Raw genomic sequence first — 26,766 nt, forward strand, 5'->3', positions numbered from 1 at the left:
AGTGAGATCGTTACACTCGTCGATACAAAATGCGTGAGTTTTATATATAATGTAAAAGCGTGCTCGGATCGAGTCGTAATTTCACTTCGAGAATTTCTCTCTCTCTCCCGTGAAATCCGCCGCGTTAAAAATCTGTGCCGAGATGGAGAGAGAATGATAAGAGTTATTGTTATTTCAACTTGGTTGGGAACAAAGGGAGGGGGATCGTCGACAGCTGCTACATCCTCTCCTTATAATATCCTGTCCGGTATATTTCCTCTGTTTATTTTTCAATTGCGTATTTCAATTTCTTGAGCGGGAAGGGACATTCCCAATACGATAATTTCGTCGTGACAGTTTCCCCTCCCCTTGAAAAAGAAACACAACAGGGATTATCGCCTCGCGATAAATTATGTTATTTTCGACAACGGTGCGTATGAATTATATTTCTTCCTCCTCCCGTTTTCATAACGGAACGGAGATGGAAAAATCTTTCCGATTTTTACATCGAAAAATAAAAGAGATACACGCGTATAATTAAGGGAGGCGGTGTGTAAACTTTCTTCGATTATCGAATTAAAAACCACATCTTTTCTTTCTTCCTTCCTTCCTTTCTTTCTTTCTTTCTTACAGAATGTAATTTGATATTAAGAATTACCAACCGGAGTTCTTCCACCCCGGGATACATACATACATTCCAAAAGGCGAATAAGTTAAATCTTTCTTTTTGATTTTTACATCGAAAAATAAAACCATAAAAAAATACGCGCGTATATAATTAAGGGAGGCGGTGTGTAAACTTTCTTCGAGTTATCGAATTAAAAACCACATCTTTTCTTCCTTCCTTCCTTTCTTTCTTTCTTTCTTTCTTTCTTACAGAATGTAATTTGATTAAGAATTACCAACCGGAGTTCTTCCACCCCGGGATACATACATTCCAAAAGGCGAATAAGTTAAATCACGCACGGAGGGGGTTTACAAAAGATTCGAGTTTATATTTACAAGATATATATATATAGAGCGAAATATGCCTCGCCTCGCGTTAATAAAATAGAAAAATAGAATTTTACAATTGGAGGGGCTCCGTTCAAGAGGCACTCGCGCCACGGCAGCATTCCACGATCCGCCGCCTCTCCCGCAAAAGCTCGAGAAACCTCGCCCTCGGACTCGCCGGCGATCTCAATTTGTCCCTCGCCTCGACGCCGGCCTCGACATCCGCCCGATCTCTCGAACCCCGCGCGCACCCCCTGCACCACCCCTGATCCCACCTCAACGTCCCCCATCGCGAACAATCGTCCGTTCCTCGAAATCTTCTCCACCCTTTCTCCGCGGGAGAACTTGCTCCCCTTCCCCGATCTCCATTCCTAATCCCAGCCTCGCGTCTCGCGGGAAAATTGTAGCTGCTCGTGCTCGAGAGATCGTCATCGCGTTCCCCGAAAATTGTGAAACGATCCCCCGATCGAGAAAAACGATCGAAGCCTCTTTTGGGAGGCAACAAGTCCTCGTCCAAACTGTTGCAATCCGTGTCGCTGTTCCGATCCGTGAAACGGCATTTCCTGCCCACGGACAGGTTCCCCGTAATTTCGTAAGTGGCGAAGTCTTGGCGATCCGAGTCGCTCTCCTCGAGGCTCAGATTCCCTCTAAACTCTCGCGGTTCTTGGCGGAATTTGGCATTGGTGGAGCAGGGGGGTGCAACGTTGGAGCGTGGATATCGGATGGAATTGGCCACGTTCATCAGTTGATCGAAGATCTTCCTCTCCAAATCGTCCTCCTTCCGTTCCGCGACGCTGGAGCTGCTTTTCGAACCGACTTCCCTCGCCCCGTCCACAACCTTCGAATCGTCTTCATCGTCGTTGGATGAGCGATGAGGATCCGTGCTGGGATTCGCTAGATCCGGTCTAGAGCCAGCAGATTCGCAATCGACCCCGTACTTCTCCTTCAGCAACTCGTTGTGCCTGTCGATCCTTCGTATGCAGTCTTCCAGCCTCTGGATACCCTTCACGCACCTCTCGTACGAGATCCCTGTCGACGCGTCGATCGACAAGTCGGGGATCCGCCGAGCCGCTCGATTCGTCGATCCCTCGCCTCGCCGATCGATCGTGAATTTCGGGGGATGGTTCCGAAAGGAAGGGGTTCCGCTTCGATACGCGCGACACCTTGAAAAGATATATTCGGAATTATTTCGAAAGAGAATCAGAGGATTATAATAAATTAATCGAATAGAAAGAAAAATTCTCACGTGCTCGTCCCAGAGTTGAGATTTCGCATCAAGGTCATCGCCTCGCTAAGATATTCCTCCAGAAAAACGTTTCTATCCTCCTCCTCCTCCTCTTCTTCTTCCTCCTCCTCCACGTTCTCGTAACTCTCCGACTCGCTGCACGTGTTCTCCGACGACTCGTCCGCGAAGAACTTCACCTTCCTCCGATTCTTCTTCCTCGAACTTTCCTCTTCCTCGAACGCCAACTCCTCCTCCTCCTCCTCCTTGCTCTCCTCTGAGCCGTGGCCCGATCGTGTCTTCTCTCTCCAACCGATCTTCGATATCAACTCTCCCCTTCTCTCTTGCTTAGAGTCCTCCTCGGTCTCCTCGTTCGAGGAATGGACAGGGTTCGGCGATTCGTCGGCCGCCGCGTTCCTCCTCCTTCTCCTCTTGATGATCGGCTTCAGGATCCCGATCGAGTCGAACCTCTTCTCGGAGACGGTGGTGGAACTCGAGAAAGACACCTTCTTCTTCCTTCCGAAATTGTTCGGGGAAACAATGTTGTCGGATTCGTCCATCCCTCCCCCTCCGTAGTTACGAAACGGTTTGCCCGCGAAAATCGTGAGGGACTCGTGCGCTTTGTGGGCCACGATTTCGGCCAATTTGGCGGGATTCCTGGTTTTCGGGAATTCGCGTTGGAAATCGGCAACGGGCTCGTTCTTGGGATCGGTTTCCATCGATTTCTTTGTGTGCGCCACCACGTCGGGCGGGCAAAAATTCTCCCTCTCTCGCCCCATCCCCTGCTGCTGCTTCGCTTTCAACAACGACGTCGTCGGGTCGTCGCTGGACGCGTTGCTCTCGTTGTAATCCAAACTGTCGTCCGAGAAACCGTGATCGTGATTATCGTTCGTTCCAAAGGGGCGAAAACACGCCACGTCACGATTCGTTTCGAACGGGGTCCCTAGTTGCCAGAACGACGGTGAGACCTCCGTTTCCTTCGCCCCCTCGAACAAAATACTCCTCGACGGTTCCCGGTAAACGTGCTCCCTCCTCGAGCTGAAACTTCGCTTCCGGTTGATGAACGCCTCGGTGATCAAACCTTCTCCGATGAATCCTTCCAGCTCGTGCCCCCCCATCATCTCCTCCCCCTCCTCCTCCTGGGACGACGTGCCAAGGGAATTCCTCAAGGTAATGGAATTCCCGATCCTGGCCCGCTCCTCGCCCCCCGCTCCTCCTCGAGGACTACTCTTCGAGCCCGCCCTCGAACAATAACTCCTCTCAACCGCGTTGTTAGGATCGTGAAAGATGTTCTCGATCCTGAACACCTTGCCGTCGGTCTGGCTGGGCGTCGATGCGGTCCGATCCAACGCAGGCGACGTCGTCTCCCCCCCTGCTTTCGTTTGCGCGCTCTCGTCCTTGGTCGCGCCTCCACCCTCGCCCCCACCCTTCACCCTCGTCGAGACGATCCCCGATCCCCGACTCCCGCTCTCGATCGTGATGCTCACCGAGTCGGGCAACGATATGGAGATGACGCTCCTCTCCCCGCATCGCTGCTGTTCGTCCACGGAACAACACCGCCTCGAGCAAGCGAATGGAAAGGATTCAGGTGGATCCATTCGTCGCAGCGTCTGCACCGCGAAACTTCGACACGTGGAGAACGCGCTCGTGTTCGTGCAACTTTCGGTGCACGCCGCCCTCCCCCGCCCTCCCTCTTGGCAAAAATCGACGGACACGTCCACGCTGCTCGGATCGCTGCTCTCCGCGTAGTAATTCTGGCCGTCGTCCGACAATATGCCGGAATCGTTCCGCGGCGAGTTAACAACCCCGTCGTAGTCCTCGAGATCGGTCGCCGAGCTGGCCACGTCCCTGCACCTGACCACGCTCACGACCGTCCTCGGTTTGTCGGTCGAGGTGGCCATTTCCTTCACCCTCAACACGGGCCCGGACAACCCCTTGTCCCACCGGTGCTCGCAAAGCTGACGGTGATCCGTCGAGATCGCGACGTCGCGACGAGCGATCGGCGACGTATCCGTGAGGGAAGCCGTGTCCCTCATTCGCACGGTCCTCGAGCAATCCGTCTGCGTGTCCACGCTCACCCGTCTACGTTTCCCCATCAACATCTTCCTCGAGATCTCCTGCAGCTTCAACCTGGCCACGGATCTCGTCCCCCCCTCGGCCGTCGACGCCTCCCCCGTCGGGGAACGCATCCCAGGCGAATCCTCCGCGCTCCTCTTGCTCGAGTACAATCTCTCCGTGACGGCTGCCACGATCTCTGCGCGCTTCACCCTCTGTATAGGGGTGTGATGGTTCTTGAGGATCGAGGAGGATTCCTGATCCAACGAATTCTTCCTGCTCGACGACTTGTCGCCCCGACCCGCGATCGAGATCTGCTCGTCCTTCGAGCTGCTCGAACTGCTGTCCTTGCTGCTCTTCCGCCTCACGCTCTCCAAACTGGGCTTCCTCGCGTAGCTCCTCGCCCTGCACCCGTTCGATTCGTTTATCTCCGCCTTTTGCGCCACTCCCCTGTCCGACTCGTTGCTCCCCTTACGCTCCAGCCGCTCGTTGCTCCCCCGCTTACCTCCCCAATTCTTCTTCCTTCGATCCTCCACCTCCCGGATGTCGTTCAACTTCTTCGCCACGCGGTCGGGAACCGTGGACGAGGCCGGCCGTTTCTCCAAACTCGTGTAAGACCTCTCCAACGGGAACACGGGATCCCTCCTCTGGATCGCCTCCACCGAGCCGAACAACTTCCTCGACGCGTGCAAATTCGTGAGCGGGGGGATCGCGTCCACCGAGTCCTGCTTGCGAAACTTTCGCTTCCTCTGCCCCGCGTTTCTCTCGTCGTATATCCTCCCGTCGTCGGGCGAATTTCTCTCGTGCGTCCCCTTTCGACCTTCCCCTTCGACAAACTCGTCCACGTCGTTCGACGATTCGTCCACCACCTCGTCCGAGTAGATCTCCTCGATCCGCGCCGAGGGCTCGTCGGGGTTATCGTCAGGTTTGATCAGGACTGCGACCAAGGTCGGTATGTCGACGAACACGGATTCGCTCGCCTCCTCGCCGGCCCCCTCCTCCTCGTTCAACTCCGTCACCCGAGCTCGGTTGTAGCCGGCCGCGAAACGATCGCTCTCGAAAAATTCCAGGGAACCGAATCTCTTCCCCGAACGGGGGGAGATGACGTGATGCGTGTCCGTGGAATTGGATCTTTGAAGGGGGAAGGCGGCCTTAGCCATCGATTCTATCCCCCCCTCCTCCTTCCAACTCCGTTCCGCGGTTCGTTCGCACGATCCGACTCCCTCCGTGCCGATCAACTCTGCTCGAATTCCCTTCCGGCAACGGCACAACACCTTCGTGTCCGGATCCGTGTTCTGGAAAAAAACAAGAGAGGATTTTTGTTGGAAGAATGTTGGATGCGGAGAAGAAGGGCGCAAGCAAGTGGAAAGAAGAGAGTAGATCGAATCGAAGACGGAAGGAAATATTCGTTCTACGCTGGAATAGGTGGAAAAGATGTGGTTGGACAGAGAGGCGCGTGTATCGTTTGTCTCCGTCTAGCCGTAACGTCACGTGTGATGTCACGTGACTGGATTCAAGCGTGGAATCGCGTCACGTGACGTGCCTGAGCCAACAGTGGGGGTAACGCGACGTCATTGGGCAAAGACACGTCACGTGACCGTGAAGGCTAAGCGTCGCTACGTGTCACGTGACTTTTCCTAACCTAACAAGTTGCGGTGAGGATATTAGGACGTGTTCTTCCGCGAAATTCTTCAACTTTTAGCGATAGAGATCGTAACGCGGGCATGGCTATCTGTGCGCTCGTTATCAATCGATTGTGCAACTCGATTGTCAATTTTCTCGAAAACAAACGTTGATAAATCGAAATCGATCGTTTCGCGCCAACCGGCGACTCCCGCCTCCTTCGATCTGCGCCGCGTGTAATTAAAATAATAACGCCGTGTCGTTTTCGAATTCGACGTTCGTAATTCGAAACGTCGAAACTGAGTGAGCGAAGCTTGATTAAGATAATTGGGGCGCGGTTTTGGGAATGAAACGCGAAAATCGCCATCGTATAATGGCGATCATAAATGGGGTAAATTCGATGAGGCTAATTAATGACCGATTACCGTAGCATGGATCGAAGGATATTGTAATATCTACTCTCGATAGATGGAATGGAGGCTGCTCGTTTAAACTCGCTCACGCACCTGCGTGTAAAACTGTATTTCATCGGCAATCGTTTTCGATCAATTCCACGGAGAAGGATCGTCGATGGTCAATGAGTATCGAATAAACGATTCGCGCGTTTCATTTGCATAATGACGATTTCATATATATATAAACTTGCAGCTGCTCGATTCGTCCTCGCGAGCCAACCTCTCCCTGGCTAACAATGTAATGGCGAATCGATCTTATAAAATACACGTCTACTCTCTCGTCTTCGACGTGGATGAATTCATCTTTCTCTCTCCTCTCCTCCCCTCCTTCTATTAACATTCACGTCGAGACGAAAAATTATAACGTTCGCCCGTTATTGCTTTACGTTTGTTTTACGGCGAGCAAGTAAGATTTTACAATCGATTCGGGAAACGAAACACGTTTTTCGTGTTTTATTTCGCAGAAAGGAGGGGAGGGGAGGGGTAGCAAAGAGTTACGAGAAAAATATCGCGATTCTAAAAGTAAAGGGGACTTGCCTTTTCCACGAGCAAGGATTTCAACCTGGCCACCTCCGCCCTCAGCTCACGGACGATCTTCGCCACCGGGTCCTCGTTGACCATCGGCCGATTGACCACGCTCTGCGCCCTCTGCGCGAATCGCAACGTGCGGGCTGTCTCGTTGTAACTTCCGCTCGCTGGCGAGATAGCTGGAAACAGAGAGTTATTACTCCATCTTTTATGTAATTAAAGGTTATCTCTGAGACCACGATCAAATTTTAAATTTCATCGAGGAAATTGGGCCAATTGGCGGGAAAGAAATTGGCGAGAAATTTTTTTTCACGTTCGATTCCAATTTCTCGCGCGGAAAAAAAAAAGAGAGGTGAAAAATGTCGTTTTTACATTTGGAAAAATAAAAGAAAAGAGAGAGAGAGAGTACGATGCGTAACACGCGGTCAACCATTAATGCAGATACTGAATATTAAACGTCCACCATCCCTCGCCGTCCCGGGTCGATAATAAGCCCGAATGCTATTAGCAATTCAATTGGACGCCGATGATCATCGGTTTGGAATATTTCGCCGCGATTAATTATACGCATCGCGGCCGGCCTACGAATATTTGCCAATTCTTCCGTTTACGTGGCATCGGGGAGCCCGGCCGCGCTAATTAGCCAATCGTTTTTCTATCTGGATTCCACCGATTATATACCGTGTTGGATGCATTAGATGGTTTCCACTCGTCCGGAAATAGTGGAATAATTCGAAGATGGGGGATAAAATTTCTCCCTTTTGCTCGTTTAAACACAGAGTCGCAATTATTGCGTTAGAACGGTCGAAAATCACGAAACGTGGAACGAAATAATAGCGGTCTCCATTGTCGATGCGCATTTTCTTTTTTCTTCTCTTTTTTTTTCCCCCCTCCGATTATCGGTAATCGCAAAATTTCAAAAACGGTTTTTTCGATCGGATGGAATCGAATCTCGGAAATGAATTTGACGTTCGTATCGGCTACGAAATTTTTTTCGACTCGATTATTAATAATAATAATAATATCTCGACGCGAAAAATGAACGGTGCGATTTCACGAGCGATTCGTTCTACTTATTTCTCAAACACGGTACAACTCACCCTTTCTGCATAGATGCGTCAAAACAGAGTTTCTTTTTTCTTTCTCTCTCTCTCTCTATTCCGTACTCCACGTGTCCAACTACAATGTTCGAATTCTACAAATCAATCTACGATCGACCCACTCTACTCGTTTGTTCTCCACATTTTCGTTACCGCCTCTCCTTTTTCGAGATTCGTCTGTTTCTACCGTGAAATTGCGTGCTAATACAACAGATCTATCTATCTATCCGAAGAATCGAAAATTGAAACGTCGACGAATGCGACTTCGATTCGAGAAACGATCCCGATTTATTTACCGATTCCCGTCGCCCCTTACTTATCGAATTTCAATCTCGAGGCGCCTTGGCCCCCCGCCCGGAAAAAGCATTTAAACCAATTACCATCCTCGAGTTTCCGGCTGCTGCTCGAGTATCGAGGGGAGGGATAATTTCATGAATCACAGAGGCTCGCGATAATAATTCTCCTCCGGCAATTAACTGGAATTTATGGAAAGCTATGGAGTTAAAGCAAAGCGACGACGAAAGTGGTAGTAGTGTGACGAAGTGGATAGCGAAGACGACGGAGGGTGAAAAAGCGGCCATCGATTTTCCTCCTTTCTTTTTTCCTCCTCCTCTTCGTCGTCTTCCAAAATTAAATATCGTCATCCCGGGAGATGAAATGGAGGAAAGTAAAGGAGAGGGAGGTCTCTCTGAATAGAGCAGATCTGGTGCAAACCTGATTAGCTACGAATCGGAGAGTTAGGAAAAGAAAGAAGCTGGTGCTTTCGTTCAAACGTGTAAATCGTCTCTTTCGAAGCGTCTTCTAAAAATAAATAAGACGAGCAGGGAGAGGGGAGGTGCGGAAGGAGGGTGGGATAATATCGGGAGGGAAGGGAAGATCAAAGGGAAGAGGAGGAGGCACTTACTGGCGAGCATAATGGTAGTGGCATTTCCGCCAAGTGCGTCCTTCAACAGCCAAGTAAGCGAAGAATCTCTGTAAGGGATGAACCTCCTTCCTGGGCCACTTCCTGGCCTCTCCGCAAGGGCCGATATTACGTTCCCCAGCGCCACTAGACTCTTGTTTATATTCGCGCCCTCCTGCGAACAGACACGTGTCATTCCCTCCCCTCTCTTTCTTATCCTCCCTCCCTTCTTTCCTCCATTCTTCTCCTCCCACGCACAGATCGATCCAAACAGGAAGAAGATTTCTCGATGATCATCGATGGTATATTATTTTTAGGGGATGAAGGCGACTCACCTTCAGCCGATGAACGCCACCGCAGGTAGCCGCGCTCTCGCTCCCCGCCAGATCGACGAGACGCAGCTTGCTGCCGCCGCGGGACGGCCTCCTCCTCCTCGAGGACGACGCTTCTTCGCTTCCCTCGCCGACCACGATCGTGAGCAGAGCGTGGCTTCGGCTGCTGCTCGGGTTCTGCAACGTGGACGCTGTCTTCCGTGCCCTCGTCCCCTCCTCCACGCAGGACATCAACGAGCCCAGGGTGCGCACCGCGTGATGCGTCAAACCTTGTGTGCGGAAAGAAAGGAATTTAATATTTTTTCGACTCGAGGAATTGAAAATATTCGAAGCAATAAAAGGCAAGAAGAAATTGTCGAGGTATAATTGGGAATTATACCGAGTCGCAAGGGGAATGCTTCGTCAGATAATAATTAATCGATTTGATTTTATTTATGTAACAAATAATAGTTAAAAGAAAAGCATATATGTATACTTTTTTTTTAGAGCTCAAAATTTTAATGTACAGTCTTGCAAAATTAAAAAGAAAGTTTCTACTTTTTTCACGATAAGAAACGTAAAATAAATCGTTACATTGTGACGATACAATTTCTTTTAAATTCGAAGTAAATTACTTTTAATTCGATATAAGAAGAGAAGAAATTTATTCTTGATGTAATAACTGGAGCGGATTCGAGGATTTCGAGGAAAGGAAAATCGGGTGTACCTTGAACGTAAGGGCCGAGTCGAGGATGCTCGCGAACTCTCAATCCCCCCGCGCTCGAGGACGGCTTCAAAAGATCTCTCACCCTCTCGTTGTATATCTCCAAGTAACTGAAACAGAATTCGTCCGGCGTCACGTTACGAGTACGACTTACATTCGATCGAGTTTTCGAAACGCTTTACATCAACTCCACAACGTATTCAATTTTCCCTCACGAGAAAGAAATCTCCCTCTAATTATTTATGGGATCAATCCACTTTCACGTCGTCGATAATTGCCCGATAATTCACACGTTGCGACGATTTGTCAAACGACGCGGGAAGAGGAAGCGATAATCGATGGATAATTTCGCGTCGTCGATGCGTATCGCGTATATTTGTCCGGATAGATGTTCAACAAGTAAATCGATAGGTGGGGCGCGTGATGACACGTAATAGCACGCGCCAAATATCAAAGAGACGGACAACACGGATAATAATTGGGATTCGAATAAGAGAGAGATGGACTCGTCGAGGATGCACACTTTTCCTTTCGACCGGGATCCTCTTAACGCCATTATCCGCTCCACTGTCCTCGTGAAACGTGCCAGTGGTAAATCCGCTTAACGGCGATCCAAGCTTCCCTCAAACACTTTTCGCTCGATCTCTGGCTCGTCGTCCATCCTTCGATTTCTCGAGAAATTCGAATCGCAATGTTTAATTAATCTCAATAACAGGATTGAATATTTCCATACTTTTATTTCCACATTCTTCTTCTTGAAGAGAGAAAGAAAAATTGATACAAAAGTTTGATTGTAAAGAATTTTCGAAATTGGTGTTTTGCATCGTGAAAGAAGAAAAAGGGAGGGGAATTGGTTCCTCGAGTTGAGTCCAGAAGAAAAAATTGATATATTTTGCATTTCGTCGCCTTGAAATATTCGAGTACTTTTGACATCCACGGCGGAATCGAAGTAAATAGGATCTTCACGAGTTGTGCCCACTATTCGAAAGGAAAGGGTTCTCCTCTGTGAATAACGCTCGTTCGAACGCGTTTCCGGAAATTAGAAAATCGAAGCAGAAACATCCGAAACGTTTCTCCACGACCCCGAAAAGCCTAGGTTTTCGTGAAACGTGGCAGAGAGAGATCTAAATTTATCGAAATCTTCTCCTACTTTCGCACGGATTTCGTTGATGATCGTGAGCTTACGTAGCGAATATTTCTTCGTCTCAAAACGAACGATGTAATTTTCTTAATTTCAAAATGCAAGCTTTTTCGAACAAAATACTTTTATTAAAATATTGTTCAGCATCTTTCAAAATTAGAACGTCACCACGAGATCCTTTTCCTCATTCTTTTTCAACGATTGTTAAATAATTTTTAGAAATTCTTTTCTTGAATAAAGAATACCTTATTCCCTTCGTTTAATCGAAAATAATTTCCATACGATTCACTCGCGTATATTTAATTTCTCCAAATTAAATTCGTTCTCCCTTCTTCGACGTGCAAATATAATTTCGACAAAGAACACGGGACGAGCCGTCCCCTTTCTTCGAGAAAGAAAAAAGTTGTCGGAGTACAAAAGCAACAAACTATTCGCAAATTCGATTCCGGGGATCGATCGGAATCCCCCTCCTTCCCCTCGTTATTTCCATCGCGAAATTTGCAGGTGGCCGGCAAATAAGAAGGAAAACCAAGCCTTAAAGAAATAACCGGCCGGCTTCGTACAAACTCTTTTTATCGGGGCGTCCACGTTTCCCTGGCGAGCGAAAAACCTATTTAAAAGTTTCGCCGAGATAACTCGACTACCGTTCGATCCGTGATCTCGTTGCATTCCATCCACGCGATCATCTTTCCTGCAATTCGAACAACGCTTTTGTTCTTTCAATCTTCGTTGACAAACCTTTCCAAATTCGGATTAATCGTTAAAAACGAATTAATAAGTGTTTAACTTTCGGTACGAGTTCTTACTTTCGATTATAATCGGCCAGGAATTGTATTTTATCTCTGCAGCTGCGGAGTGTTCGCTCGCATAATTTTAGTTTCGCTTCAGTCCATCGCCCAACACGGTTCTTCTGACGTTTTTACACGCGTAAAATAGGAGTTATTATATTTAGTTCTCTTTATATTTATAGCAATGGGCACAAAAGCGACGTTTCGAAATTAAATCGACGAGAAACGATAGATGATTCGTATTTAAAAATAGGGAAAAGAAGTGGCTTTGTTTTCTTCGAAAGAACGAATAATAAATCTTTGAGATGGTTCAAGATATAATAGAAAATTTCTGCTTTTCGAGTTGCAAGCTGCTATTTATTTCTAAACTCCATAATACATAATCGTTTTAGGAAAAATTTTAGAGAGAAGCGTGATTTTAATTTTTAAATTTACTTTCGTTACTCTAATCGAGGAAAGATGTTTCGAATTAAAGAAGAGAGTTGGAAGAATATACATATTCTTCCTTAATTAAAAATTATACGTAAATTATCGTAAAAAGAAAAGAAAGAGAATAGCTTGTATCGATTAATCGGAGATCGATCGAGAGAAACAAAAATTCAATTCCTGTGGAATTAAAGGGATTCGGATCGATTAATCAACGAAATTCAAGGCGAAAAAGGAAAAGTCACTCGTCAGGGGCTTTTAAAAGTTGTCGAGTGTCTCTCGGTTCTCATTGGCCGCGGAGAGAACGAACGCTCGGTCTCGTGTTTGCCGGATATTAACGAACGGTGCAATCGAAATAATAAGGAATCGACCCGTTCATCCACCACTACCAAGTTTAATAGTACGAAAGAAAAGAAAGGAAAAGGAGATTCTCCGAATTTTCATCCGAATTTGATCCAAAGGAATTAGAAATCTTACCTCGCAGCTTGCAAGAAACAAAGAGAAAAAAAAAACAATTTTCAAATCTCGAATGAGAAAATCGAAAGAACACGTAGATTTCGTATCTCGAAATCAAGAGGATTTCTTTGTGGAAAAATTCGAAAAAATATATATAATCGAGCATATGCAAGCTGTTTATTTCTAAACTCACACGTGTACATAATTGTTTTAAGAAGAATTTTAGAGAGAAATAAAATGATCGAGTGTTGATTGGTTCCTCGCGACGAGTCGTCGAACCCGCACCGCTCGAAATCCCGCGCGAAACCGCTCGAATTTGAAGGAAGACACACGCGATAGCCTGTAACGTTAGACCTCCGTTAGGTGAATATCGACCCCCTCGATTACTGGGTCACACGACCACGGCCCCGCCAAGACGCCTCAACGCGATTTTCAATTCTTTTGAATGGGGAACGGATCGATATCATCGAACACTATTCTACGATTTCCGACAGAGGAATCTCAATTTTGAATCCACCAAATTCCCAATTTTCCCTAGATTTTATTGATCTTCGGAATTGATTGATTATCGTAGACAATATTTAAATAACAAAATAGTAATTGGTTGTTTCCTTAATCCGAGATTAGATTAGATTTTCAATGGTAAGGAATAATTTTATCAAAAAAAGAAAAAGAGACAATATATTTTTTCAAAGATATCGATATAAAAATTTCGAGATATTCAACTTTTCGATCATCCGGATGTACATCTCGAAATTTCGCTTTACATCGCCAGCAAGTACGTACCCAAGATCGAGCAGATAAACAAGGTGGATCGATGAATCGAAAGTTGGGGAAGGGAACGAATTTGGGCGGATCGTAACGAGCGGAGTCAGTGGTCAGAGACGAAGGGGAACGAAAGGAAAAAGAGGAAGGAGGAGGCGCGAGAACGGAGAGAGAGAGAGAGAGAGAAGAGGGAGTGTGTTCTATCGATCAATCAGCCATAAGTAATGCGGAGCTTTTGATCGGTTACCGTTTCATTGCGGATGGGAAGAGCGGCACGGCATGCTAGCTATCGCGTACAAATTCGGCGACTTAATCACGTTAAACGCCGTTGCTTAACGACCACGCTTCCTCATCAATTGGCGGTCATCCACGGTTCCTCCGTGACCGTGGTCCACGAGGCCCCCAATTCCTACGAATTCGTTCGTCCTGTATAATTGGCCGAGATGAAGATATCCACGTTGGTGGAAAAAGAGATACAAATTTTCCTCTCGAATTTGATTGAGTGAAATGAAAAGGATGCGATTTGATTTTGATATCTCTGGTCGAAATGATCGAAATTATAACAATAAGTGCAATTATTCAGGTGAATATTCCTCGATACTTTTCAACTAATGTGCTAGTAATTAGAATCGATTATTTGTTACTTATTTATTATCCAATTACTTTTTACTTATTTGTTACTATCCAATTGCCTATTAAAAGTATATAAATATTTTTCTAAATCAATCGGTCGATAAATTTAGATTCATTTGAAAAAAAATATTCCCGATACTTTCTCCAACCACGTGCTATCCAATTGCCCGTTAAAAGTATATAAATTTTTTCGCGAATCAATCGGTCCAAGTCGATAAATTTAAAGTTATTCGAAAAAAATCGTGGATATTTCCGATACTTTCTCCAACCACGTGTTATCCAATTGCCTGTTAAAAGTATATAAATTTTTTTTGCAAATCACTCGGTCGATAACTTTGCAAGCTTATTCGAAAAAAAATCGTGGATATTTCCAATATTTTCCGATCACGCATCCAATTGCCTATTAAGAATAAGTCGGTTTGAGTCGATGACTCGAAATTTGTTTGAAATATTGCGACGAGTTGAATCGAAGAAAGAAACGGAAAGGAGAGAGGAAAAAAGGAAAACGATCGATTGAATTGTTCGAAGTGGAGGGGAAAAAAAGGCGAAAGCTCGAAACGAGCGCTTCGATTCGCCGATTTGGACGAGGAAATCGCGCGTGAATTAACGATTGCGCGCGAAAGTGCGACAATTTTCGCGCGACATTAGCCGGGTTTGTCGCGTTTATTACCGGCACGTGTCAATTGTAACCGGGGATGGGATCGTTTTGTTAGATCGTAAATTAATTTATGCCTCGTGCCCCGTTTATCGACGAGAGTATGATTCGCTAATAGGTATAATTAATTGCACAACAAAACCTGAATATCGATCAGATGTTACTCGTCAGTCCTGAACCGGCGAGAAAATATTCGTGAAAAATTCGTTCGGTTTCGTGGACGAAAGAAAATGGCGTTGCATCGATGAAAGTTCGTTTTCGATTACTTTTCTTCTCTCCTCTTCGAGGGAACTCGAACTCGGATTGTGTATGGTTGTGTGTGCTTTTTTGTCAGCATAATAATAATTTAGGTAAAATAGGTAATTTATTCCTTCAAGGATTAAAGATGTAAGATTTCGATTACTTCCCTTCTCTCATCGTCAAGGAGAACTCAAACTCGATTCCATTATGTGTGTAGTTTTTTGTCAGCAGTAATTTATTCCTTCAAGGATTAAAGATGTAAGATTTGAGAAGAATTGGTTAGAATTTAATCCTTTACAGGAGATATGAGATCAAGATTCTTTGAGAAATTTTACAAGTTTTCTCTGGAATTTCAATTCCTTTCGAGAAAAAAATAAGAGGACTTGATTAATAATCCTCGGTGAAGATGAATTTAATCGAATATCTTAAATTTTCTAGTTTCGTTATTCTGTGCTTTTTCTTTCACTATCAATCGTGGTTTTAAGCATCGTTCTTCTTTTATCTCCCTCTATCTTCTTCTGAATCCACGAGTCTCCTTTCCATATGTGTCATAATCGTTTACACCTCTCGATTTTAAAACTATATCTATCGATATAAGTTTTTCTTTTTTAAAAACAATCAGTTCTCTCGACTGGTTTTTACGACCAAGCCAAGGAAATTGCAACAAGAGAGCATCTTCCTAGCCAAGATTTTTGTTTCTTGTTTCACAGGGGTATAAGAGTGAATTAAGACGGCCACGAGAGAGAGAAGTCGTTTGCATTCACGCATTCATCCATTTTTATTGCCACGCGGACACAAAAATGATTCACCGTGAAGAAAGTGTTCTCTCTCTCTCTCTCTCTCTTTAGAGAGAGAACTTTCTCCCTCAGTTTCGAGCAGTAAAAGCGACAACACTCTCTATTATTCGCTTTATTAAGTGGCACGGAGATTGGGTTTAATTACGTCAGAGGAGGTCGCGTTTTAATGGACGCGGCCGCGACTCGAAAACCTTGGAGGAACACTTTGAACCGTGGGAAATTCCATCCACTTGCGAAAAATGGTGGAGAAAGAGGGGAGAGGAGACTTTTATGGAGCAAAGTGATGGCACTTCGTATTGAATTTTGAAAGTTAAAAGGGCCGAAGAATGATGGAGGAAATCTTGGGTTGACCGTTGGAAATCTTTTCGCTTCCACCTTATCTTTCCCTTTTTCGATGAAATTTTTAGCGAGTGGTTTCTGAAAGCACGAAGATATTTAAAATTTTTGGTGACAATAGGACGATAGAACTTTATTTTCGAATTTTGAAAGTTGAATGGATCGCAAGAAGAATCGTGGAACTTAATATTAGATTCTTTTTACTTTTTTTTTTTTTGAAGAATTTGTTTAAATGATTTCTGACTATTGAAAACTTTTTGTTCACTCTTTTAATAAGATTAGTCAGAATTTATTCGATCCACTAAAAAAAATTTAACGATCTATTTCTCTCGAATCTAAATGCGTTCATAAATCTGAATAAAAATTATTATCAACTTTAGAAACACTTAACCAACCAATTTAATCTGATTTTCAAATTTTGAAGAACATATATCTGATGAAAATCCCGAATAAACATGCTAGATTTCGAGATCGTGGAACAGAGAAATTTTCACGGGCATTAAATCTTGAAGAATCGTAAAGAATGGCCGAAAATTTTTCCACTGTCTCGCGTTTCGCGTCCATTAACGCCTGTGCAATAATCCTCTCCTCTCCTCGTTTCAATTCAAAAGTGATGGTGGAAATATTTTTCATTCTCGACTAAACACGACGGACGACAATAATAATATACGAGAATTTCGAAAAAAAAATCTCCTTTCTAAATCCAGGGAAAAGAGGTGCGCGTATATTTCGATTTTATCGGGAAAAAGGAAACGCGGATGGTGTTTTTCGGACGATAGTTTCATCGCACGAAATCGAAACATCCGGAGGACCTCGCGGAACGGAAAGGAGCGGGTATTTCTACGAGCGAGACGAATTTTCCCCGTTTTCCACTTTTAATAGCTGCCGGTTGATCGTATAAACGCGGATTTATAGATATATTGGAGAGGAGGAGGGGCAAGGAGAGGGGGTGGATCGCGAGCGGACGTGCGTAAATCTGTCGTTTCCTTTTTTGCGAAACGGTCAATACGGAACAAAGGATGATTCACGGCCCCGGATGATGAACAGCAGTAAAGACACTCCGCTCATGATAAAAACGCTTTGTTTCTTTGGACAACTTCCGGCGAACGTCGCCTCTTCCCTTCCGGTTCGCGTCGCAAACGGCAAAAACCCACCGTGTATTTGTATCGCGCCGTACTCTCTCGACCATCTTTTGGAGAATATTCCGTTTTAATTCGATTGTGTTGATATTGTGCGTGTTCCATGCGTGACCATTTGATCAATTATCAATTAAATTTGAATGAATAGTGCGAGGATCGTTGAGATCGCCACGATTCTTTTCCCTTTTGGGGATTTCTCTTTCTGGAGAATTTATTTAATTCGAGGATAAATGGTAAAAAAAGTGTGACGATCATTGAGATTCTTTCCTTTCGGATTTGCGTTGCGTGAAAAACATTGGTTCATATCCGTCGATCATCTTTTGAAGAATATTTAATTCGAGGATGGTTAGAACGTCATTTAAAGTAAACTTGATTATTTAATTAAACAGTGTATAATTATTTAATAAAAGAATATAATTATTTAATAAAACAGTGTATAAATAGTGTAATAATCGTAGAAAACATAGGTCCATCGATGAGATGCCATCTTTTGGAGAATATTCTATTTTAATTCGATTGTGTTGATATTCCATGCGTGGCCATTTAAATTTGACTAATTATCAATTAAACGACGAATAGTGTTGAGGCCACGATCCTCTTCCCTTTTGGATTTGCGTCGATTTCTCTTTCTGGAGAATTTGTTTAATTCGAGAATAACGAGAGCGTGGTTTAATGTAGGTTGATGAATTATTGAACGATAAAAAAAGTGTGATGATAGTTGAGATTCTTTTCTTTAGGATTTGCGTTGAAAGCATGAAAAGCATTTGGAGAATTTATTTGTTTCGTGGTTTAAAGAAAACTTGACGAATTTTTAAACAATAAATAATACGACTCTCTTCTTTTGGATTTGTGTGAAAAGCATTGGTTGTCCATGTCTGTTGATCTTTTGAAGAATATTTATTTAATTCGAGGATGGTTAAAGTGTCATTTAACTTGATGAATTGTTTAATTAAATAGGATATAAATAGTGTGATGATCGTAGAAAACACAGGTCGATGAGATGCCATCTTTTTGTGCGTGTTTCAGTGGCCATTTAAATTTGACCAATTATCAATTAAACGACGAATAGTGCGAAGATCGTTGAGGCTACGATTCTTTTCCCTTTTGCGTCGATTTCTCTTTCTGGAGAATTTATTTAATTCGAGGATAAATAATAAAAAAAGTGTGACGATGGTTGAGATTCTTTCCTTTCGGATTTGCGTGAAAAGTATTTGGATAATTTATTTGATTCGATTTATTTAAAAAAAACTTGACGAATTTTTAAACGATAAATAATACGATTCTCTCCTTTTGGATTTGCGTGAAAAGCATTGATCGTCCATGTCCGTCGATCATCTCTTGAAGAATATTTAATTCGAGGATGGTTAGAGCGTCATTTAAACTTGTTGACGAATTGTTTAATTAAATAATGTGATGATCGCGTAGAAAACACAGGTCCATGGATGAGATATGCCATTTTTTAGTGAATATTTAATTCGAGGACGGTGTTAAAAAATATCACTTTATACGATGAAAGACGTGGGATCCTCTTTCGAGAAAGTACATAGATTCCATTGCAAGATGATACGACGTCGATATTCGAACATCTAAAACAAAGAGGAATGGACGTATAACCTGGAATAGCGAAATGTTGTCACGAGTTTGAAAAGAGAGCGCACCGGGTCCCTTCGTCGACCCGTTTAACGATTTTACGTCGTGAAATGACGGCAGATTCCTGGCTGAAAGAGGAACGCCTGACCGATTCGCTTATCCCCCCAATACATCAACCCAACTTTCTCGCGATTCCTCTTCTCTCGTGAGCACGAAAAAAAGAATCCAACGCTTCCCTTATTTCCCTTTTTTCGTCCTCCAGAATTCTTGCGATCCCTTCGAAAAGAATACGCGACGCGAAATTATCGACGATTTCGAGGAAAAAGAAAGAAGAGACGATTGAATCGTGGAAACGTGACGAGAGAGTGATTTTTCGAAAACGAAAAATTCGTGGCCAGATTTACGAAAAAAATCACGAACGAATCAATTTTCCCCAGAATCCATCCTTCGAGAATTTCGAGGCAATGATAAAAATTGCATGGAGCGGCCACTCTCCGTTCAAACGGGAGAAGAGAAAAAACAAAGAAGAAGAAGAAGAAAAAGAAAATGAAAAAGAGAAAGAAGAAGAGACAATCGATATTTGAACGGTAAATACAATTTTTTCAACGAGTGCTTCAACTGCTTTTGGATTTTTATTTTTACATCCGTTTTGTGAACGTTTAATAAAGCTGTGTTTACGAGGAGAGAGGTGTGAAGATCCGGGGATGGAGAGGAGAGAAGGGAGGAAGTTAAAATTTTCCCATATGGACGTTTGCTGCTCGATTTTAAAGCGGAAAGGATTCTAGCGAAATTCGAAGCTAAGGGGACAAAAAAAGAGAGAAATATGAATATCGGTCTACAAATAAATAGAGCAAAGCGAAATCGAAGAAAGAAAGAAAAAAATACTTCTGGAAAAATATCGTTTATCGAAAAGAAGAGAAATGAAGGAACAAGTCTTAGATTATCGGAAATAATACCCTTACTTTGGCTGAGTTGAATTTCTCTCCAAAACTGGAGGAAACAAGAAACAAATAAAAAGACAAAATTAAAAAAAAAAAATGTCCACCGTTGAATTTCTACGATTCTTCTTCTCCCCGATCTATCGCAGAGAGATCGGTAAAAATCGACGATGGAAAAAATTTGAAAAACGAACGAAACTGTGAGAAAAAGTGAGAGGGAGTGCTCTGTAAGGAAGAGAGAAAGAGAGAGATTCTTACCCGGATAGAACGAGAAGTTACACGTCCGCCTAGGATTGCGAGTCACGGGGCACTGAGCTTACAAGACACATCCAGGCCAACACGGCGCTCGCAAACCTCACGACTCCTAACCTCGAGTTCCACGTCCACCCCCTTCCAGTGGCATCATCCCCCCGCTTCCAACCATTCCCACACGATATTTTCCTTCCTGTGCTTCTTATTCCTGTGTTCGATCATTAACGAATCGTTTCTATCTCGAATTGTGGTCAGGCCAACCTTTCATAGCCTCCAAGCTTCCAAGAGGATTCGATTTTTAAAAATATATGTATATAGTGGAGCAGTGATAGTTCTCGATTAATTTCCAAAAACAGGGGAAATTAAGCTAAGAGTTAAATCGTTACATTTTACAGAATTTAAGTGAATCGTTGTTAAGTGCGTGGGTGAGAATACTTACTTTCATTTATTTGTTTATTTCTACAAAAAGATAGTCGAAAGTCGAATAATCTCACGAGCAACCCTTGAAATGAAATTTAAAAGAACTTTTCCTTGAAAGAAATTTCCCTTCGTTAATAATAATAATTAAATTACTTGAATATAAAAGAAAAGAAAAAGAAGAAGAAGGGACAACAAAATTCTGATGTACATAAAGAAAAAATATGAAAATAAATTCGCATATTAAGAAAAAAAAAAAAGAGAGAATCTAACGAGATAACAAGGTCACGATTTAACAGAAGAAGGTCAAAAGGGGAAGGCTAAGGGGAATCAATTGCACAAGGTGGAAGCTATTACCTCCGGAACAGATTCTATTAAGAGTTTCCCAAGAGCTGGAAACTTATCCGTTGCAACGGTGTTCGAAGAAAACGATCCCCTCCCGCTGCGAGATAAAGCCTCGATTAATATTGTTTAAAATCAAAGAGAGATACTTACTTGTGAGGCGTTGCTCGATTACCATTTTCGATTAACCATATCTGCCTCCGCAAACTACTAGGATAGAGGAAAAAGGTGAGAAGGTAAACGATAAACTTCTCGTTACCTTTAATAAGGGAAAACATGGCGGTGCATGGTTGCGCAGTGAAGAGAGAGAGAGGGAGGAGGGCATCGTTTCGAGAGCAACATTGGTGGTCGCGTCGGAGGAGCGAACGAAGCGGAGGATCGTTCCGAGGGAAATTGAGCCGGACCTTGACCGACAATTTCTCGATCGCCTATTTCTCATCGGTAGGCCGAGTGGCGATGTTCCCACGCTTATCAATCTCACCGATTGCGCCGATTATCGCCTCGCTTTGTTTCGAAAATTCTCCTGACTTATAATTCGTTTTCCTTTCGCAAATATTTTAAACACATCGATACGTGCACGCGATCGATTCAAATTCAACAAAGAATATAATTTTTATATCAATTGTTAATTTTCTTTCTGCGTATTATTCCGATATTTTACGTGTTTGGTCAATGATCTATATAAGAATTTTATTATTATTTTTTTCGCGCGTTAAAATTTGAAAAAAGCCTGAAAAATATTCTTTTTTACGATAATGGGGCGTTGAAGTGTAATAAAAAAATTTGTCTATCGATCTATTTTGATCTACGCACCGATCGTGCTTCGTATAAAATTGGGATTGTCGTTGATTTTGATGATCGTTCGCTTTTACTTTCTCGATTAAAAAGATTAAAATTAGGCCTTCACCTGACAGAAACCCCATAATTTCTCTCGTTCCTCCTCTCCTCCTCGATCCTCGCGAAAATTCCCTCGCAAAGGCGTGGCGTGAGCCCCGGATCCTCCTGGAAAACAACAACAACGCCATCTTCAATCGTTTTTCCCCGTCTTCCGTCCCTCCAAAAAACGCAATGCATAACGCACCGCCACGGTGTCGTTAAATAGCGGGAATGTCGTCCGAATATCTCGCGGCGATCGAACGACTCCATTTCCCATAATTGAAATGGAACGTGCTCAACGTATCAACCGCGACACGTGCCTCGCTTTTAAAAAAATCCGCCCAATCTTTGTAACGCGTAACCACGATCGGCCACGAAGGCCGGCCGACAATTTAATTAAACGTCGCAAAAACAGTTCCAATTTATACAGGTCCAAATTCGTCGAGGAATCGAGGAAAAAAAAAATATTGGCTCCCGTTTCCCGCCAATATAGTTTAAGCAACCGGAAATCGTTATCCCTCCCGTTTCGAATTATGCGCGCGAAGTTTGATCGCTCGCTGACTTACCGACCGGTAAAAGCGAAAATTAAAGCTAAATTGCGATTGGAAAATTCGCGATTCGATATCGATAGATTAGATGTAATCGATGTGTATTGAGTTGGAAAAATTTTTTTCTTTGGAAGGATATAAGCAAAAATTTTTAAAAATAATAATAATGGAAAAATGAATTTATTTTTTCTTTTCCTCGATTTCGCTTCGTCGATATTGTAGTTGTAATTCTTCAGAAAGAGGGTTTATTATCGATCTACTGGACGATATGATACAAATCGAGAAGTTTAAAATGGAATGACAAAAATGACATAAAGCCTCGAATGAAAGTTATCTGATAAAAATTTAAGTAATCTAAGTCGATGAAATAATGGAAAGAGATTATTATTACCTTGGTCCCCATCATGGTGTAAGTTTTCCCGGACGCGCTTTGCCCGTACGCCACCAGGCAGGAATTATAACCGGTGAAAACGTTGTCCAGAACAGTCCTGCCAAGTGTTTGGTAAATGGTTGCCTGGTCCGCGAAATTCTGCGCAACTGGATTCGACGAGTCGAAGCAATAATCGAAACCATATTTTCGGATCCTCTCCCGGCTGTCTCCGGCTTTGCTCGAAGATACTTTCAAGTTCGTTAGCGAGATCTCGTTCGACTCTGTGTGGACGACCACCTCTGACCCCGTTAAATTCGACTCTCTGTGTGACGAAAAGAAAGAAAAAAAAAAAAAAGAGGAAAAAAAAAGAAAGAAAAGAGAGAAAAGAAAGGGGGGGAAAAAAAAATATATTACGTTCGACAGGAAAAGAAAAAGGGGAAAAAACAACAAAAACCGGACGAACCCATAGGCTTGTTTACGAAGCGAAAAATTCGTTTTTTTTTTTTTTCGTCTTTTTTATCGGACAGAGACACGGCCAAAAGATTCTTTCTCCCGCTCGTTTCGCAGAAATTTTTTTTTTTTTTCCCTCCTCCCCCTCGCGTTCCCTGGATTGGAATCGAGTCATCGATGCGTGTACTATATGCATGCATCGCTTTTTTTATACGAGAACGTGTCAAAAAATTCCATTGTCCATTTTGACAATTTTTCTTTTTTCTTTTTTCTTCATCCGTCCAATCCGTATTTCTGATTTTCTTAAGGTTATGGATTATAGTTAATAATTCCCAACCACAATGATTTTTGTTACCTTTCAACCGCGAATGGTTAATCCTCTCTTTATTTAATTCTTCGTCTTGAAAAAAAGAAAAATCGAGCGAAACTTTAAAATCTTTAAGATCTTTCAACCTTCGAATGATCTTCCAACTTTCTCTCTCCTGGTCTGGATCATCATCTTCGAAGGATCCTATCGATCCGACGAAGAAAATGACGTTGGAAGAAAATTTTTATCGACGATTTTTATATACGACGATTTCTCGATATTATTAAAGTTTGTATCATTCTGTTTAATAAAGTTTAATTTTCTTTGCTTTTTTTCTTGCCTTACACGAAAGTCTGTATGTGAATATTACGAAAGGAATTGTAATATTGTCAAAAAAAAGATTGGAGAACGCTGAACGAATATATCACATTTAATTTTTAATGGAAAATAAAATGCGATTTACTCTTTCGTTATTATCGGTTATTAATCTAATTTAGGATCCATCCATCGCTTCAAGTTTTATTACAAAAACGACAATTACACATACACACACGCACACATGTACACTTTCTCGCGTGCGACATTGGAGAAAACAAAGCAAAGTTAAAAGTATTTTAAAAAATTCCATCCTATCAGTGTAACACTAATCATTACGATTTTCATATCCATATTTTTACGTATTTTTGTACGCTTATTTAATAATTGTATGGATTCAAGGGTGAAACAATCGAAAATTATTCTAAAGAATTATTTTATATTTTTCCCTGGCAAATATATCTCACTCTCAACGCGGAAAATATTTTCGTGAATTTTACTCTCGAATATACGTAAAAAAAAATCGAAAAATGATGAATTATCGGTGAAAATAAGTTTATTATTGATAATGCTTCCTCGACGATCGTTTCGAGAGAGAGAGAGAGGAATACATCGATATAACGATGTTATCTGACGTAGCAAGTATCGAAATTACACGATTTCTTTTTTAACAACACGAAAATTTAAAGAATCGAATCTCCAACGATCCTATCATCGATCCAATCGATATATATATTCCAAACCTCGACTATCGTTCTATTATTCGTACTTCTTCACATTTGTATCGATCAATTCCATCGATTTCCAGGAAACTCGTGAGAACCAACTATCCGATTCATCTCTCATTCGAACAGCTTTCTCGAACGAAATACAAATGAATACAAAGTTATTCATCGTGGCGAAAAGTATCGATCGATGGAGACCTCGAAGTAGACCTGAAAAAGTGACTAATTGAATAAATTTCGAATAAAATTACTTTTACTTAAATAATTACTTGTTATAAATGCTTGAATAACATTTATCCTAATTATATTTCTGATATAGGTCTTCGATTGTTTGACAGTACAATTATTATTATTATTATTACGCTTCGAACAATAAATTATACAAACTTGTCGAAATTTAATTATTAAATTTTCCCCATCATTGATAAGAAGGCTTATAAAAAAATCCTCGAAGGGAAGATCTTGAATGAATCGTTGTATACGCGAATAGATGTCTCCTCTTGTTATCCTCTTCGTCCTCTGCCGAGGCGCCGCGTCGCCATGCAGACCACAAGTGTTATTCTAGAAGAGACGATCCTTCCCTCTCTCTCTTTCCTTTTCTCTCTTTCGCCAGATATTTCTGTTTCAAGTCGTTAAACTGTCTAACCGTGTATCATCAGCTTGTCGTGCTTCCCCCACTACGTCACTCCGCGTATCGGTCGATCCTTTATCGCAAGAACATCCCCTGGATCGAGTATGGCACCTCTTGGAAATTCGTTGCTTTAAATAAACTGCTCGTCCTCTCTTTCTCTCTCCCTTTCTCACGTCGCGAGATACGTTTATCCTTATCCCCCTCGCTGAATGGAGACGAGTTTTTCTCATTCTCATTTCATACTTTTCTATTATTTCCGAAATTACGCCATCATTTATATCATTGAAGATTGTTACAATTTACTTATTCAAACAATCCTTCTTGCTCTATCAAATAAATTCACCAATCAGTTTAATTTATCTTAATCATTCTCAACCCCCCTCTCTTCTTTTTTCTGTCATCATTTATTAATTAAACTTTTACAATTTTTCACTTCTGCGAATCGAACACGAGAATAATTCACTTTTCCTTCGAACTTCTTTTTTTCTTCTACAATAATCGACGATTCGATCCCATGATTTCATTCAGTCGATTATTACTGGTTTATCACGAGCTCGACCGATCGTCAGCCCATCGTGTTCGGCCCCATCTTCTAAGTATAGAAACGAGTTCACAAGTAGCGAGTCAAAGGCGCGCCTGGTTCATCCTTAATAAATCCTCCTCCCCGGAATCCCCTCTGTCCCCTTACAACGCCCGACACGAAATAATTAACTATTCCTCGCGAGGGAACAGTTTTCCCTTAACCTCCGTGTTTCAAACAGCCACACCGGATTCAATGTAAAAGCTCGAAATGCCTCGTAAGGAAAATTGAAATTGCGGCGAGCAACGAGACGCCATAAACCTTGACCTTAGTTTCCAGCTAAGGAGAACGAGAGAGAGAGAGAGAGAGAGAGAGAGAGAGAAGCATCGTGCGCATATCGGGAGCACGGGGAAGGGGGACGTGGCTTCCTCGGTCGGTTTTTGCTTGTTTCTTAAAATACATCGAGCGAGCACAGAAGCGAGCAGAAGGCGAGATTCCCGGTAAAAGTAGTAATAGGTCGTGAAATTGTAAATAACTTAATATTTTTTCCCACACGATCCGTTCAATTTTCATTTTCAAATGATTGTTAAACTCGACTGTATGGAGAACGGATAAAACGTTGAAAATTCGCGTGATTACGATCATTACGATTTTCTTTGAACGATTCGAACAAAGTAATAATCACTATCTCCCTATAAAAACGATTCTCTTCACTCTCGCCACTCTCTGCACTATTCGACGTTCGTAAATTAAATTACCTGCGAATATCTCAAATATTTTTCCCACGAACTGGTCACACAATGTACGCGTCCATGTACTCACCTGGCGGAAATCGGTCGAACACGAACTGCCACCTTGATGTTCGCCATATTGCCATCGCGTGGACAAGGATAATCAGCTGGCGGCCTCTGTCATGGCTCGACGCCTTGTATTCCTTCCGATATCGGTTGTCGTGTCGAACAAACGGGAATGGGAAATCATGGGATTACGACGAGACGTGGAAAGATGGTGGTCTACCGTTACGCGTTAGACGCATTTTGCGAGTGTAATGATAAACACGGAAAGGAAGCTGATTCGCGTAGTTTACCGGCCGGGCGCACGTGTTGTACTGTCGCGATGAAAATACTCTCGAGTCGCTTCCAAGACTGTACGCCGATGCTTTCACCCCACCCAGAGACAACTGGTAAATAATACGCAACATTTTGACCGCACACAACT

General features: G+C 42.9%; 1 protein-coding gene across 6 annotated transcripts; it reads right to left on the bottom strand.

Moving 5' to 3' along the window:
- Positions 1 to 570: 570 nt before the first annotated feature.
- On the bottom strand, positions 571 to 26,717 carry LOC552512 (kinesin 3E). 6 transcript variants are annotated; one of them, XM_006567913.3, is made up of 10 exons: positions 26,371 to 26,665; positions 24,442 to 24,607; positions 22,622 to 22,922; positions 21,714 to 21,808; positions 9,895 to 10,001; positions 9,192 to 9,457; positions 8,860 to 9,031; positions 6,865 to 7,034; positions 2,219 to 5,544; positions 571 to 2,135 (listed from the first exon to the last, which is right to left on the bottom strand). In XM_006567913.3, exons 1-10 carry the CDS (start codon positions 26,423 to 26,425, stop codon positions 1,067 to 1,069), a joined length of 5,727 nt encoding a protein of 1,908 aa, XP_006567976.2. In that variant the 5' UTR covers positions 26,426 to 26,665; the 3' UTR covers positions 571 to 1,066. The 6 variants fall into 6 exon arrangements, with proteins under 6 accessions (XP_006567976.2, XP_006567977.2, XP_624891.4 ...); XM_006567914.3 differs by lacking the exon at positions 26,371 to 26,665 and adding an exon at positions 24,785 to 25,389; XM_624888.6 differs by lacking the exon at positions 24,442 to 24,607 and having other exon boundaries at positions 26,371 to 26,717.
- Between the last annotated feature and the right edge of the window lie 49 nt (positions 26,718 to 26,766).

Source organism: Apis mellifera, linkage group LG5 (assembly GCF_003254395.2).
Source record: "Apis mellifera strain DH4 linkage group LG5, Amel_HAv3.1, whole genome shotgun sequence".
Classification (NCBI taxonomy): Eukaryota; Metazoa; Arthropoda; class Insecta; order Hymenoptera; family Apidae; genus Apis; species Apis mellifera.

Coding starts and splice junctions, on each gene's coding strand:
- LOC552512 (XM_006567913.3), bottom strand. CDS start 26,425: ATGGCAATATGGCGAACATCAAGGTGGCAGTTCGTGTTCGACCGATTT. Junction 24,608..26,370: donor GTTCGACCGATTTCCGCCAG/GTGAGTACATGG, acceptor TCACTTTTTCAG/GTCTACTTCGAGGTCTCCAT. Junction 9,032..9,191: donor GTGGCGTTCATCGGCTGAAG/GTGAGTCGCCTT, acceptor GTCTGTTCGCAG/GAGGGCGCGAATATAAACAA.